This window comes from Diadema antillarum, unplaced genomic scaffold, assembly GCF_040938485.1.
Source record: "Diadema antillarum isolate AM-2024a unplaced genomic scaffold, OU_Dant_1.0 seq00000668_RagTag, whole genome shotgun sequence".
Taxonomy (NCBI): domain Eukaryota; kingdom Metazoa; phylum Echinodermata; class Echinoidea; order Diadematoida; family Diadematidae; genus Diadema; species Diadema antillarum.
The window spans coordinates 73515-89766 of NW_027271578.1; the positions used below are offsets into that span (position 1 = coordinate 73515).

Consider the following 16252-nt stretch of genomic DNA (forward strand, 5'->3'; position numbering starts at 1 on the left):
CATCTTTTCCAGGTTCATACGCACTTGACAGGATTCATACTTAGAACCTCTAATTGAAAGTCAAAAGTCTTATCTTCTATGCCACGAGAGTACCCATAGACAGATAGATAGACAGATAGATAGATAGAAAAATGGATAGACAGACAGATGGAAAGATAGATAGAAAGATAGACAGATGGATAGATAGATAGATAGATATATACATATATAGATAGATAGATAGATAGACAGATAGATATAGATATATAGATAGATAGATAGATAGATAGATAGATAGTCTGGCCTAGATAGATAGATAGATACAGATAAATAGATGAACTAATTGATAAATCAACAGATAGAAAGAGATAGACAGATAGAGAGATAGAGAGGAGAGGAAGAGGGAGAGAGGAAGATCGAAAAGGAAAAAGAAAGATAAAGAGACAGACAGACAAGCAAATTGAAAGAAAAATAGAAGACAAAGGCACAGGCCACACATACACATTCTAATAAACATGACTACAGTATATGCTATGTTTGGTTGCAAAATCCTCAAAGTGCGCTGCACTGTGTCGGGAGAGTGCAAAAAAGATAAAGATACCCGTTTTCAACATTAGTTATTTCCGGGGGTTTTGTTTCATCGTTTAAAAGGCAAAAAAGAGAACATCCACAAGCCTGAATACTCAAAAAGGCTTCTGCAGGGATGGCTGTCACCTGGGTGCCTGGATTTTGTCTCTCTCGGAGGACTTTTACCACCGCACCTGCCTCAAAGTGGTAGAGCTTGGCATCAATCATCAAAAAGTGCATGTTCAAATCGATGATGTCACCTTAATGACATTCACTCATCCCACACTCCTTCATACCCATCCCCCCCCCCCCCCCCGCATTCTTTCTTTTCCACCTAAAATAAGCGGAAATGAGAATTCCTTGCTATACAGAATTCCTGGAAACCCTCTTCTCAGAAAGTCAACTGAATGGAAGCACCCTTGTTAACCTTCGAATAATTTTGGGATAATTCCTGGCACCATCAAGTGAAGAAAACATCTGAAAATCACAATGACAATGACAGTCAAAGAAGGATAAACGTTAATAGAACTTCTGCCACATTTCTCCCTCCCCCCCCCCCCTTTGTTTTGCTTTACACTGACATGGAGCTAAAAAAAGGTAAAACCTCACAAAGTAAAGGATTTATCCTATCTGTCTATTTTTAAGGTAAAACCTCACAAAGTAAATTCTAATAAAACTTCTGCCACATTTCTCTCCCTCCCCCCCCCCTTTTGTTTTGTTTTATACTGACAACCAGCCAAATAAGGTAAAACCTCACGAAGTGAAGGATTTTTCAGCAACATCATTATTCATGAATGTGGCCACTGTTCTGCCCTGAAGGTAAACTTGTGTCTCGGTGGCATCGAAAATTTGCATTTCCCCAAATCATTTTGTAAAAGGGCATACCGTGACTTGGGAAATGAATAAATAAATTGAAATTTGAGAGAACATGGAGCTGAGGAACATTCTAGAAAGCAATTTGCTTTGATGCTGCCATTCTAGTACTGTGCAAGAAAGGTTGTCTAATGTTACATGGCACATAGATGAGTGTCTGTAAAGCTTTTGGAGTGTTTGATATAACAATGAAAAGTGTGCGATGTAAAAACATATTGATTAACCCACTGCCTTGATTCCTTCACAAACTGGCTACCTGCATCACAATCAACACTTTATAATGACTTCGTTGACTAGGGTAGAAACAAAATATATCTGATTACTAACTTTGACTCGCAGTATTCACCACAACACTTCTGTCCAGTACCCTTTTCATGACAGTAATAATAATGATAACAATAATGATACATTTGTACATCTACAGTGTAAACTACTATTACAACTACTACCACTACTACTACTTCTACTACTACTACCACTACTACTGCTACTACTACTTCTACTACTACTACTACTACTAATAATAATAATAATGTATACATTGTTGGTAAAAGGCTAGTATAACAAAATGTGAATGTGGTTACAACTTGTGCATGGTTTGTCCTATAATAGAACAGTGCGCTCTGTAGGCAACAGTGATTTTTTTTTGTCTTATTTTTATTATTTTTTTTTTAGTACAGAGTATTCATTTCCTATGGGATTCTGGTGGACATTGTGAAAAGCCTGTGATGATTTCAAAATCTTGCAGAGGATAGCTTCATACGAAAGGTAGGATTGAATGGGTCAACCTTTTAATGGCAAGCATTTCTCCTCAAATAGTCGTGATACAAAAGTAGTCGTGTGCTCCACACTTCTACTTTATTGAACTGGTTCAGGAAGGAACCCATTTACAATGAGCAATCAAAAGTGAAAGGGGTTGTTTATCCTGCTAGTGAATTCTTTTGAAAGGTTTATTTTAGTATAAAATGGCAACAAACTTTTCAGCCAGGTGTACAGTCCTATTGTGTGAATGTGGAGCTGCAAACTACTAGCATTCAACTCACACTCTACTATACCAATTGCACTTTGTGCAGTAAGTTTGAAATGCTGAGGGGGGAAATTGGAAAAATGTCTCAATACCAGTGCTGCATATCATATCAAAATTACTATGATTAAAATGGCTTAAAACTTGATCCTTTTCATAAACCTTTCATTGTCGCGGGGAAGGCGATACAAATAAGCTACACCTGGCTATATCACTGTCAACAAAGTAAAGCACTTTCCAAAGGGTCAAATCTGAAATAACACTGACTCACAAATATCATGATAAGAGAGAAACCGAAAGTCTAACTGACCTCACCCATCATCAGTGGCAGCTTGGATCTAGTCATGGAATCACAGAATGACTAATGCTACGTTCCTGCTGTCGTACCATCCACAACGTCCACCACAATGGTCCACTAGTAGCCAATCGTGGAATCTCTGTTTATGTCTATCACGATTTGATCCACGACTGAAATCGTAGTCTTAACCGTGGAATAATTGTGGTTATCGTATCAAGATCCTATCAGATCTTGGGGTCAGTTGTGGTAATCGCGTTGATTGTAGGACATTTTTGGACTGTCCAAAATTTACCTACAATTGTATGATCAACGCTACTACTAAGAATGACCTCAAGATCTGATAGGATCGCCATGATTACACCATGACTGAGACCACGATTTTAATCTTGTCGTAAATTGTGACAGACATAACAAAAATTCCATGGTCAACTACTAATTGCCAATCGTGGCATGCCGAGCTGAATGCACGACAGTGGGAACCAAGCGATAACCTATAACTTTGGAACTATTTTTTTTTTATTCCTAAGCAGTCACATGGTACGTATGTGCCTACATTCACACACAAACACTTTCAAACAACTTTTATGACGGCCATTTCCCTTTGCATTTTTTAAAAACCTATTTGAGATTCCTATATGTTTCTGCAAAGTATTTTGTTAATATTTTTCCTTTTCTATCGAGTACGATGTACACAAGTGTGGGATACCCATGCAGAAGCATTCAGCAAATCATCTCATATTACAGATCATCACTTCACTCCTACTTCTATGCCACTCAAGTGCTGGCAATGTTTGGTCAAGTGACTCATTAATTGTTTATATGCTGCGTTGCCTGGCGGCATGCTGGGACGGCTTGCTTTGTTCGCTGGCCAGCAACATGGGACCCTTTGTGTAAAATGCACGCTGAAATCAATGGCTTGTAGAGAGGTTCCCGAGTGGTTCTCATGAATGGTTGGGTTCCACTCATGGATGTTTCTGCCATCATTCCTTGATGATTAATTCTCATTCTTTTCATGTTTTTGTAATTTAAATCCTCTGCATCTTTCTTCACACAAGAATTGCTTCAGAGATCTGGGCCCCATTTCATAAAAGATGTTAGGATAGCAACTCTTGTTGGAATGGCAACTTCTCATAGCAACAGCCAACCAGGAAGATGGATTATTACCATGACAACTGTAATTCTAGCAAGTTGAAATCATGTGAACTTTGTTTTAATGAAATGAGCCCTAGTACCCTCCTGTGCTCCTAAATAAACATACAGGAATTATGGCACACAATCAGAGCAATTTCACTACTCTGATAAAAATATGCAAACATAAATCAATCAGAAACTAAATAAAATAAGTCACGACTTGCAACATCTAGCTGCTGCTAGCTGCTGCAGTGCACAACCTGTATATCATGTATGCAATTAGAAAGCATTGATCAAATCATCATAACCTAATGATTCAGTTTGTTTCCACACTTTCAGAATGTTTTGGTCACATGATTTCTATCTTACATCCATCTCTTTTTGAGGAGGGGTACAATAGAACATTCACGGGGAACTATGTTCGTGCATTGAATATGATTTATATAACAGTATAAAGAACTGTGTGTGTTGAGGTGGCCAGTGTTTGGGATTTCGGTGGGTTAAGTCTTTATACCTCTTGACCCCCCTATCAATTCAGATATTAGGTTCCACAGAACAAATCATTCACCTTTCTACACACTTATATCTTATATCACACAAGCTCTTGAGATAAAAGTCATATCTTTTCAGTAGAAACTTTGATGGTGCAGTATAAATGCATTGACTGTGTAATGTGTGTGTCTGTGTGTGCATTTCTTAATGACATTACACACTGTCCTGTATATGACCACAATTTGCGTAATACCCACATGACCTAACCATTGTGATAACCACTTACACATTGTGGAGATAATAAGAGCACGCACTTGTTAAATACAAGCATGCTGCTCAATTCCCAAGTGTATGACGTATTCTCACAAACAATGAAAGTCATGACAAGGAAAAAAAAAGTCCATCAACTTATACTGACCAGCTTCTTAAAACACAACATGGAAGCCTTCAGCACAAAGGACAACTGGTAAATGCAACTAATCACCACTTTAACTTAACAAAGAAAAACAAACACCCCTTCAATATAAAGAAACAAAAAAGTCAAAGACAAAGAGGCATGCAGAGTCTACTGCTACGAAGCTAGACAATGTACAAATATGTACTGGCTATGACCAGAAAAAAACAACAACAACTTATTCTCCTGTATGGTGGCTCTGAGTTTCAAAGACTGAATAAAAATATCAGAGAAATACAGCCATGATTCAGTGGCATTTTGTCAAAAAATCAAACTTTGATGACCAGATATCGTATTTCTCCCCAGGATTAACGCACTGAAATCGAATTCCTACAGGCAATGGGTTGATATCAAGAGTACACACCAAAAAGTCGAGCACATGACAGAACTGATTCCTTCAAATTGAAGAGAAATTGCAAAAAATGAGTCTAATGTTTGTCAAGTCCTTGACTGCTTGGAGAACCAGCAACTGAGATGTGCAATTTTTTTTAATTAATTTGATTTGATTTTTAGCTGGACTGCAACACCAGTCATTAGTTCTTGGGTTAGAATCTGAAATATACAAATCCTGTTTGTGTAACTGTCATTGCTATTCTAATGATTGACCAATATTTGTTATAGCAAGCATTTCCTTCATTGCTGTGGTAATAACAGTTATTTTGATAAAGGAAAAACTGTAATGAGTTTCTGAAAGTAACTTGGTAAGAAAGAGTTATTGGTAAACTGATCCAGATCATGCCATAGTTTTATAGCCATTCTAGAAAATGGAGAGTAATGTATCTGTATAATTTCCAATAAAATGGCAATTAATGGCTCCTCAATTTCATTTTGGGAGGATTTCATTTTCGAGCATTGCAACATCTCTACTCTTGATTTTAGCTAGGAAATTCAAAACCATCATACAGGAGTCTATGTTGGGCAAAAGGTCTTAAGTGCCATGAGCAATTTACAGACTGCTAGAGATAGAATTACACAAACTGCACTCGGTAGGTAACTTGTTTGTTCAAGTTGATCTAAAAACTACAAACCTACGCAAGCATAGTGCATATCACTAAATAAATGGAATGAAATGATAAGCAAATATTTGTTTTGTTTTTCTATACAGGTTATGTATTGAGTATCATCCCCCAAAGACAGGTTATCCATTGAACAGCTGATTTTTTTTTTTTAATTAAACATGCTAGCAAACCAATGTCTTGAACAATCAAGTGTAACTTATCTTAAAACATGGCTAAACCTGTGCCACCCTTTTATGCTTTTATCCCTGGTCACATCATAGAAAGAAAAATATTTTGACTTCTTCAGAAAAGACATGTGTGATGAAAGGTGTGCTAAAGAGACTATGTGTCAGTAAATAATTTTATAAGAGTATTTATACGGATTTGCTTCATGTCATCAGTCATTTGGTGCTTTTGTTTTGTTAAGTTCTTTTAAAATTCCTGTCACCAACCTTGCCATGCATGCATTTCTTGCCACCCAACACCAATGACCTTTTGCCCAGCATCTTACACATTCATGAACACAAAATAATAAAAATTGGCAAGAGGGACCTGCCAAAAATACCAGCAGTAAACCCATTCATAAAAGAGAGAATATATGTATATATATGTGTGCTTCACCTAAAACACTAACACTTTACAACCAATAACACAAGTCCAATAGATACACAAAAGAGCTTTGGAATGGTAGATTCTTCCTTGAAATGATGATTAATGCCAACTTATGTACTAGTACTGGATGTCATAAGATGTATGACTGGCAGGTCCTTCAAAGAGGATCACAAAGGACGCTTGTGATAATAATAGCGATCAGCCACATCACTTCACAAATGAAACTGCTCTAATCAATAACTCAAATAAATGCAAACCTTTCTTTGACCCCTTTGTTTTATATTGTACGAAGTTTTACAAACTTTTATGACCAGACGATCAAACTTCTAACATATGACTACTGCTTTATTTGCTAGAAATTAGGAACAGCTAAGGATCTCAATACTTAAAAAGCATGATTTGATACTTGTAGGCAAATTAATATTGTAAAGGTAAAAAGAATTTAATTGAATCTCCAGCAGCAAAAGTCACAAGAGACTTGCGAATAAATCTTCTTCATGGGGAATGCATACAGGTTTCTACCGCACAAATTGAAACCATTCCAAAGCTTTTGTCACAAAAAAAAATGTCCCTCCTGAAATGAAGAGAGGAAGGGTGTCTGAATCTGGTTTAAAATCCCTACCTGAGCGAATCTCGCCTGGGTTCATACATAGCCTTCATCGTGTTAAGTTTGTTTGCTTTTTTGAGAGGACTAGTGGTGAGGTAAGATCGGGATTAGGAAGTTAGAAGTGTCATGGGGGTGGGGAGGTTGGGGTTGGTGATGATTTGAATGAATACAGGTGGTGTTGTTCATCAAAATGTGAGCAGAACAAAATGGGGAGAAAGAAAAAAAGATGACAATGTTAGTAAACAGTGACATCACTTCAAATGACAAAATGAATCTGCTTTGACAAACGCATTTTTAATCACGACAGTGCATGTGAGAGAACACAACACATCAGCCCTATTGCCAACTAAATGATTTGTTTTAAAAAGATGAAACCCTTTTATATATTACTTCAAATTTTAGGTAAAGCGGTAGGGAAATACAGAATGCTACTAGCGTATCTCACTCAGTATGTCATATGGTATCTCACCCCTTTAAGCTTTTGAGTATGCACCATAAAGGTCATGAGGATCTTAATCATTTGCTAAAGAAAAATCACTCTTGCCCAGTACTAATATCTTCACCATATTTGATGGAAACAAGTTGACCGTTTCTTGAGGTACTGAATAGACAAGTAATAAAAATATAAAATTTTGACCTTGATTGCTGACCCATAACCTTCACCGACTTTGAAATGGGGATGAAATACAGAAGAAAAAAAATGTTTCATGAAAGAATGGTTAGTAACTACGATGACATAACGGTACTAACATTAGACAGGGAACTGAGGAAGATCAAAAGACACAGAGCAGTGATCTTGCTACATTTAGTTTTTTATTATGCTGCCACTAGATCAGTCATTGAGTTCAAGCACGTTTCTGTTACTTTCTAAATCTGCTAAGCTTCTGATTAAAGTTGAATTTCTGATTTTTCTTTTTTTCTTTTTTTCTTTTTTTTTTTTTTTTTGGGGGGGGGAGGGAGGGTGACTTGCATTGTATTAGAGGGGGATGAAGAAATGGTGCGTCACATCAGTTGCTGGGGGTATTAGTTAGCAGCAGTGTCACACACGAGGATGCAAGTCAAGATGTGTCAGTTTTATGATTGGTTTAGATTTAAAGCAATGGAAATGGACCTCTGGTTATTTTGTTTCCGTGGGGTTATATACTCACGAAGGTTCATCACGGGAGAAGCTCGTCAACGACACATTGCCGCCGCTCGAAACGACAGCATTTGGGGCGATGGATGTGAGTAGTCCTCCTCCAGACGAGAGGGCAGTACCCCCTGTGGTCAGTGGCACACTGGAGGCCAATGACCCCGTGATAGAGGTCAATGGACTACTCAGAGAGGTCAACGACCCAGTGAAGGGAGTCAGGGGAACGCTGGGCAGAAGTGGCTGCTGCTTTCTCGCCGCCGAAAAGTCCACGGCTTGGTCGTAAGAACGTGGGATCTGTAGGATGGTGGGTGAGTTGCTGCTGGCTGAGGTGGGCGGGGCGGGTGAAGGGGACTGGAAAGAGGAAAAGACTGACGCGGCCGGATTTGGCAGTACGGGCTGGGGAATGGACAGCTGGACGATACCAGATGAACTGGACCCTGCAGCCGACATCTGTTGGGTTGGTGTCTGAGGCGGAGGGGGCGTGGGTGCCGGGAGAGGGCTGTTGAGCTGTGAGAGTGGGGTGAGCGGTGAGGAGTGGTGACTGTCGGCCTTGCTGGACTTCATGCTCAGGTCCAGCGTGCCGTTGCTGTCCATCTTGACCAGGTCCAAGGGCTGCTGCTGCATGGCAGTGGTCGTCGTTGGCGCCAGCGACTGGGGCAGCTGCATCGGTATCGCCAGGTGGGGCAGCACGTTAGGCGGCAGCGACTTGAGGGAGAGGTTGATGGCTGCTGCAGCCAGAGTTGCCTCGCTGCTGTCCACCAGCCCGTCGTTGGGCAGCGCCGGGCGCTTGTGCGGCGGGAGCAGCCCTGCCGCCGAGACCACCTTGGGCGCGATGCGTTTGTGGCTGGTGGCAAACTGACCCGTGGTTGGGTTGAAAGACGCCACGATGGAGTCTGAGGGGAATGGTTTGGGGGTGAACTTCTCCAGCGGGGTGGAGCGAGGTGTGGAGGAGCTAGAGATGGTAGTGACTCCCGTCATTGGATCTACTTCCTTCAGATACATCGGTCTTCTAGTCATAACAAGATCCAGAAGGGTGGGGAAATCAATCACATGATGAAATCAACACATTATTCTTTTTAAAGAATCAAGCTTTGAGACAAGATTAGAAATATTTCTGAGTCATATGCACAACATGGTTTAATCTTGACTGGGACATATGCCCAGGAGTCTACATTCATCAAATGGCTGATTGAACTCAAACAAAGCATTGTTTGATGTGCAATTTTTGTCTGCGTTTCTTCGCAATATCCAAATTTTGTTTTCTCATTAATGTAAATACATCGATTTTGACAACAATGTGTATCTGCCATCCCCAAATGTTACCAGCATACTACAATGTTAAAATGGTTAATCAATTATCAATCTTGGCAATCAGATGTGATTCCTGGGTATGAGATTCAGATTGACCAATTTAGACAAGCCTTTGATTGAATTTTGTAGACATCAAAATAGTAATTTTCATTCTACTGCCCCCCCCCCCCCCCCCCCATTAATCACAGCTTGGGAATGTTAAATTCACAATAGAAACTCTACTGAGATTTCTTTTAAAAAGCAAGAGCTGTAATTTTCCCAATTTCATTTACAAGAGATTCAGTTCCAATTGATGCGATTACTGCAATGATCTGCTTGTAATCAAAATCTGTCTACTTTGGCCAGAATTAACAATGACAGTTTGTCTACTCCATGGATCATTATTGGTTTTTATCATGTAGACATGCTTTAAACGGTGTGTACAGTTCTGGTCGAGGTGAAGATTTAGCTTTTAACGTTTTGTGAGATATTCAGAAACCACTCTATGAGATGTCAAAGAGCATGCGGTTCTAAGGGGTATCAAACGTTTATTCGATGAAAATCCGTTTTGAAATGGCTGAGATATCCAAAAACAAGGTGAAACAAAGAGATACTAATAAAGTTGGGGCATGTCTCCTTTTATTATTAGCACTTTTTGGGATATCTCAGCCATTTGAAAACCAATTTTCGTCAAATAAACGTTGAATCCTTCTTAAAATTACATGCTCTTTCATATTTCATAAGAGGCTTTTCATTATCTCACTTAGGAATGTTCAAAACATGAATCCCTACCTCAACTAGTACTGTACAGTCCCTTTAAAACATCTTGTACACCAGCAGACATTCAAAACAAATGCACGCTGACACCGTCATGTGCAAGATAGATCTATTTCGCATTTGCTTTTTTAATCCATGGACTAAACTCAAACCGTGGATTACATTTAAAGACCCAGTTTCATGGGGATTCATACGTGGCCGGATTCATTTGCTACCCAATGGGATTCATTCGAAAATCACAAATAGCACAAGTCGGCGAATATGTGCAATCAAAGTATACGTTAATCGGTAACAATTGACTTCAATCAAGATTCTTCAGCTGAGTGTGTATTTCCTCACAGAGATCAGCGATAAAGCTCTGTGCAATTGCTACGAGGAATACTGTATACGCCGCATATTTCGTGAGGTTTTTATTTTCGCTAAATTTTGCGAGTCAGGTGATATTCATAAATCAAAGACACGCGAAAATACTGACTCTGATCCAGATGTGGATGTGACGTACACATGCACATTTCTCCATTCAGTACAGGACTCCATGATCGCGAATTTAACCACTCGCGAAATCGTCAGGAATTCAAGATTCGCGAAAATTTAGACTCGCAAAATATATATGGCGTATACAGTATAGCCTAGCCGGGCCAGCCTTATCACTCCATGGTATCCCACACTACGGGGTCTTTAAACTACTTCTCTGAATTTAGAGCTGGATATCTTCAGTTTGTCATGCAGCCATAGAGGCCAGCTCACCCTATGACTCTGTTGTCGCTGGGAACACGTGGCGTGGAAGTAGGTCCGTGTATAATGGCCAGCTTCTCGGCGGCTGCTATTGGACAACCGGACAGGCTGTAGGAAACAGAGCAAGAATCATCGTGAAGTCCAGTACCCTTGCTTAAATGTATTTCATCTCATGGGTACCAACTCAAGTCCAGAATAGGAGTAGGGTAATTACAGGAACAGTTCATTCCTTAGTAGCACAATACTACAGAACTTCATTTTGTGAGCTTTCTAGCAGGAACACAGTTTGTTTTGAAAAACAACTTACATGTAAGTAGTAAATTCTATTTGGACAGTACATATCATGTGATCGATCAGTGTACTACATTTCATCTTTTCACTCTGATAATCCATCATCATTTTCTGCATACAAGCAATGAATCATCTTTGCGCTATTTTTTCTGAACTCAAAAAACACAAAATTTTGCACTTAGCATGATGAATAGAATGATTACAAAACATCCTTTCTGGAAACATAAACAATTTTCAAACATTCATTTTCCAAGCACTTTGAAGATGATTTCATGTCGCAATTCACTTCTGCATAATCCATCTTGGTCAGCCCTATACAAATCATTACAATGAAAAGCATGCACAAAAAAGTAAAGTATTTTTCAATGATTAATGGCACATATTGAAATATCACTTAACAGGCTTACTTGATCTATAATTGAAAAAGGCTTACAGGAATTGAGGAATTGTCATGGCGGCTTAGGGCCTACTGCCAAATTCATGTTAAGTGCAATGTTAATTAATCTACAGCCAGCTGATCACTGGTATCAACCTGGGTTTATTACAAGCCAGTCTTCAGCTTACTCTTGAGTAGATTAGGCTGATTCCAGCCAAAGTGAAGCCTAAGGCAATAATAATGCCAATCTCCTCTTACCTGCGATGTGAGTTTCTGTTACTGTTGACATGTCCCCGCCCTGAGCAGCCTGGGGTGGGGCACCTTAGGAAAAAAACAAAGTATTAAAAAAAGGTTAACAAAAAGTTGAACACAGCTGGAGAGCAAATTTTTATTTGCCATTCAATTATCAAAACTGATACTTGTTTGATAAATAAACTGCTTGAACAAACTGAAGTGCTTGCCTAAGGTATCAATTAATGATGCTTACTCCATGTGCCCATTTTCTTGTCAAATACCTACATTGTATTCAAAATAGGAAAAATCTCATTTTAGTGACAGATGCTTCATGCACAGAGTTTCAGCAAATAAAAATCTAATTATGGTGAAGAATGACGAATGATGAACAAAGTTTATCGCAATCAATATGTTCAGCCGAATGAGAGGAACGGTCTGCATTTTCATGAATCCTGTGTGGAAAGCAGGTCAACATGCCATGATTCATAAGCTTCATACACACATAGCATACACACACATAAATTTTATACACACACGCAAACACACACATGCTGTCTAAAACACAACGAATGCCATGCATCCACATACACACTCACAAATACCTGATACCACACACACAGGCATTGGTGAATGAATTAGCAACAGGCCAACAAAAAAGTTAGTCAGAACAGTTATCGAAAGGCCATGGAAAACAAAACTCATAAAACTCTGAAGAAAAATTACAATGCCGTTTGTGTCACCCACATGGTATGCATAATCTATTCTTAGTGCAGTGTAACCTAAGCTAGATATGCATATATTATACAGTCCATTGTATGACAAAAATACACTACTTTTAATGATGCCCTTAGAAACCAAGTGGGATTCTTCTATTTTTACATCCACATTGTAAACTCAATTTTCATTTTCTCTCCCCACATGAAAACGGATCATATCACTAGATTGCAAAATAGGAAAACAATGCCCACTCCTTGCTTATACATTTCTAGAGAGGCTAGACAAAAAAGAAGAAGAAGAAGAAGAAGACAAGAGAAGAACAAAAATCAGAGCTTTGAATTTCTCCCCAAATCAGATGATGACCCGATAAACAATTTGAAAATAGCTGTATTATCCAATTTTCGAATACTTTTTCCTCATTTTCCTTAATCTGTGAATCATGATATCTCCAAATATGGGTTAATCATGCAGTGACATGGAGACACGGTCAACACTCTTTTGCAAATTCATTAATCTTATCAAAGAGTAAAATCAATATGGCATTAATCAATTATCATCAAATGGGTCTCAAAATCTTTGCAATCTGATTGGCTAATTGTCACATGTGACTACTTTTACTATTGAAAGTAAATAAGTGTCCAAAATCGCTAAAATCATTGCATATGTCATCATATGTCTAGTACTTCCAATAAATGTTCACACTGGATAAATGTCTCACTGCTACCAGACACATGACAGGAAAATAGGCTTTTTTTCACTATTTCACTCTTGTGCATATTTTATAAAACAAATAATGCACATTTTATATACTGTGAATTTGTGGGAATGTATGCACTCCAAACCTCTGCATCATACATTTAAATTATTTCAGTCCCATTTAAATTATTTCAGTCCCATTTGAAATGTATGCAGTGCAAATAACAATTTAGGATCTGATGATCCTAAGAGTATACCATCAATCATTATTGTACAAACAATTTTAACAAGTGAAATTTGCTCTATCACCTCTTTGGCTGGGAATTTTCTGTGAACAAACAAAAATAATCAGTTTAGTCTCACATCCACTTGAAGACTTCAATTATGAATGACATGTTTTCCATGGTAATCAATCAAGAGCCCATCTCCAATGATGATCAAAGAATTAATTCTGCGCAGTATTCAAATTGATTTCGGCAGAAAACTTTGCCACCCTGTGTTATCTTTTTAAAGTTGTTGCCCCACAACTGCGCCGATGTTACCATTTGCCACTGGACTAGGAACACACACAAACTCATCAAACACATTCACTCACACACAATTTCTGGGCTACAGACAGAGGCTCGATTCATAGACTATCGCCGAAATCCTCCCTGAATCCTCCATCACAGGTAATATCAAATGTTCTCCACGTGCTAAGACAAATTCATTCCATAATCTGATGGGAATACAATCCTTCCACAATGCACCATTGCCTCAGGGGTTTGGTGTGCCACTACATGTGGGTGAGGAGGAAGAGGTGAGGAGTTATAAAAAGAGCAAATTTTTAGGGGGATATGTGAGGAAAGCCATTGCTTGTATTGCATTTTTTCAAATCAGACAATGAAATATATATTACAGAATTCTCAGAGCAAAATTTTAGGGGGATATGTTTGAAAAGCTATTGCTTGTATTGCATCTTTTTTTAAAATCAGACAATGAAATGTAAGATATTACAGAATGCTTCGACTGACAAGACTGAAAGAAGATACATGTAGGGGAGATCAAAATTGATGGTGAGAAAAAATGGACATCTATCTTCCCTTCACTATGAAATATTTACACAGTCCCACCTGCCCAGCTATGTGTTGGTGGTTTTCAACTGATTTGTCATCTACAGCAAGTGTTTGCCATGTTATAATTATTAGCTCATTGACATCATTCATAATAGATGAAAATTGTAAGATTGGCTGTGCGTACCAAACTTCTACCCATCTCAAAATGAAGGTTCACTTTAGAATTTTGAAAAGCATATGTATATATGAGTCATTGATTTTAGTCCTGTTAGCAGTAGTAATCATTGTAATGTACATTGTATGACATTACAAAGATCAAACTTAAACCACCAACAAGACAGTCCTTAACTTCCAGAACATTCCTTCTCTTTTTTATTTTTCTTGTAAACTCACAATAAGAATCTGATGGTAAGCAGGATAGATACCCAAGTACCACCATGGTATGATTCAGAACTAAAATGTTCAAACAAAGTTTCAAAATTTAAATGTCACAAGCTAGGATTTGATTTAGTACAATAAAAAACATTAAAAACAGCAAATTGAACATTTTGCTGAACACAATATCTTTCATGCAAGTTAAAGAAGCCAATACAAAAAAAAAAAGAGAAATTATGCAAGGCTGTTAGATTGAAGAGTATTAGACCACTACTGAAAATGGTCATATGATATATGAAAAGCAATTAGCAAGTTAGATAGAAAAGAAAGGAAACAGATAATGAGGTCAGTAACAATATGGTATCCCATGTCAACAACGTTCATATTAAAGAACACACGGAGAAGTTTGTGTTTTGAATTCAGGCCTTTACGTCAAAATCAAAGCAAGCTGTGATTTCTATCTTCCTTTGAAGGAATTGGGGTTTGGGTTGGGGGTTGGGGATGGGGATGGGGGTGGGGGTGGGGGTGGGGGTGGGTGAATAATGTAAGGGTGTGATTTCCCAAGGTATATCATTGAACTTTACAATGAAAAATGAACTAATCCTCTACAAGTCTTGCTTCTAGACAGCAAATTCCTGGAAGCAAATATCTCAAATGAAAACACAAAAGGCAAGTAAATGTTCTATGGATAGTGATATAGGGAGAACCAAATCTTCTCTAAGGGCTTAGCTACCGTATTGTATTTCTCTCAACAACAGAAAAGAAGACACCCTAGATTTCCCAAAGTAATGTAAACCTATTTTACCAGCAATAGTTGATTTGACATCAACAACTCTTTTTACAACATTGTTTTCTCCACTGAGAAAACTGCTGAACAGAAAACTCAGAAAAAAAATCAACAGCAAAAAAACAAAACAAAACAAAACAAACAAACAACAAAAGACAATTCAAAGGCATTTTGGAAGAAACTTTGTATCAAAACATTTCTCATGAAAGAAGGGGGCAGTAAAGTAATTTTACTTAAATCTAGGTGAGCTCTTTTTGCTGTCGTCTGTTTGAGTGTCTAGTCCTATGTGGAGGTCTGAGACTAAGACAGACAGCTGAGTGCAAGAAAACCAGCTGCGTGTACATGTAGTCACACCTGAAGTTTGAACAGGAGAAAAGCATGAAAAAGACTGTATATTACAGACTACTAGAAGTTCAAGTGGGATGTGTAGACAGCCTTCTAACCAGGAGAAACACATAAATTGCATCTTTGCTACAGGTAGCAATATATCATTTTGTCAGTTGTAATTTGTGAATATCAAAAGACTTGCCAATTCACACCAGTAAAATCACTGACAAATATATGGCATATACAGCATACAATTTAGCTTGACAAATTAAAAATACAAACAAAAACAAACCAAAGAAAACCTACAGCATGCCTTATAGTAATTTTTGGCAATTTTAGCATTGTGTCTCCAAGACCTTCTTAAATTTGTTGTTGTTCTTGTTGCTGGATGCTGAGATTTTTGAAAAAAGAAATAAGCCTGCTTA

At 38.2% G+C, this 16252-nt stretch overlaps 1 protein-coding gene across 1 annotated transcript in view; it reads right to left on the reverse strand.

The window, feature by feature from the left end:
• LOC139736859 (myelin transcription factor 1-like) overlaps positions 1-16252 on the reverse strand; it is a 45377-nt gene that overhangs the window by 16810 nt on the left and 12315 nt on the right. Inside the window, exons 2-5 of the mRNA XM_071647521.1 lie at positions 11895-11957; positions 10982-11077; positions 8184-9176; positions 7051-7119 (exon numbers count right to left, since the gene is read on the reverse strand). Of these exons, the coding sequence (XP_071503622.1) occupies positions 7051-7119; positions 8184-9176; positions 10982-11077; positions 11895-11957 (1221 nt within the window). The remainder of the gene's footprint in view (positions 1-7050; positions 7120-8183; positions 9177-10981; positions 11078-11894; positions 11958-16252) is intronic.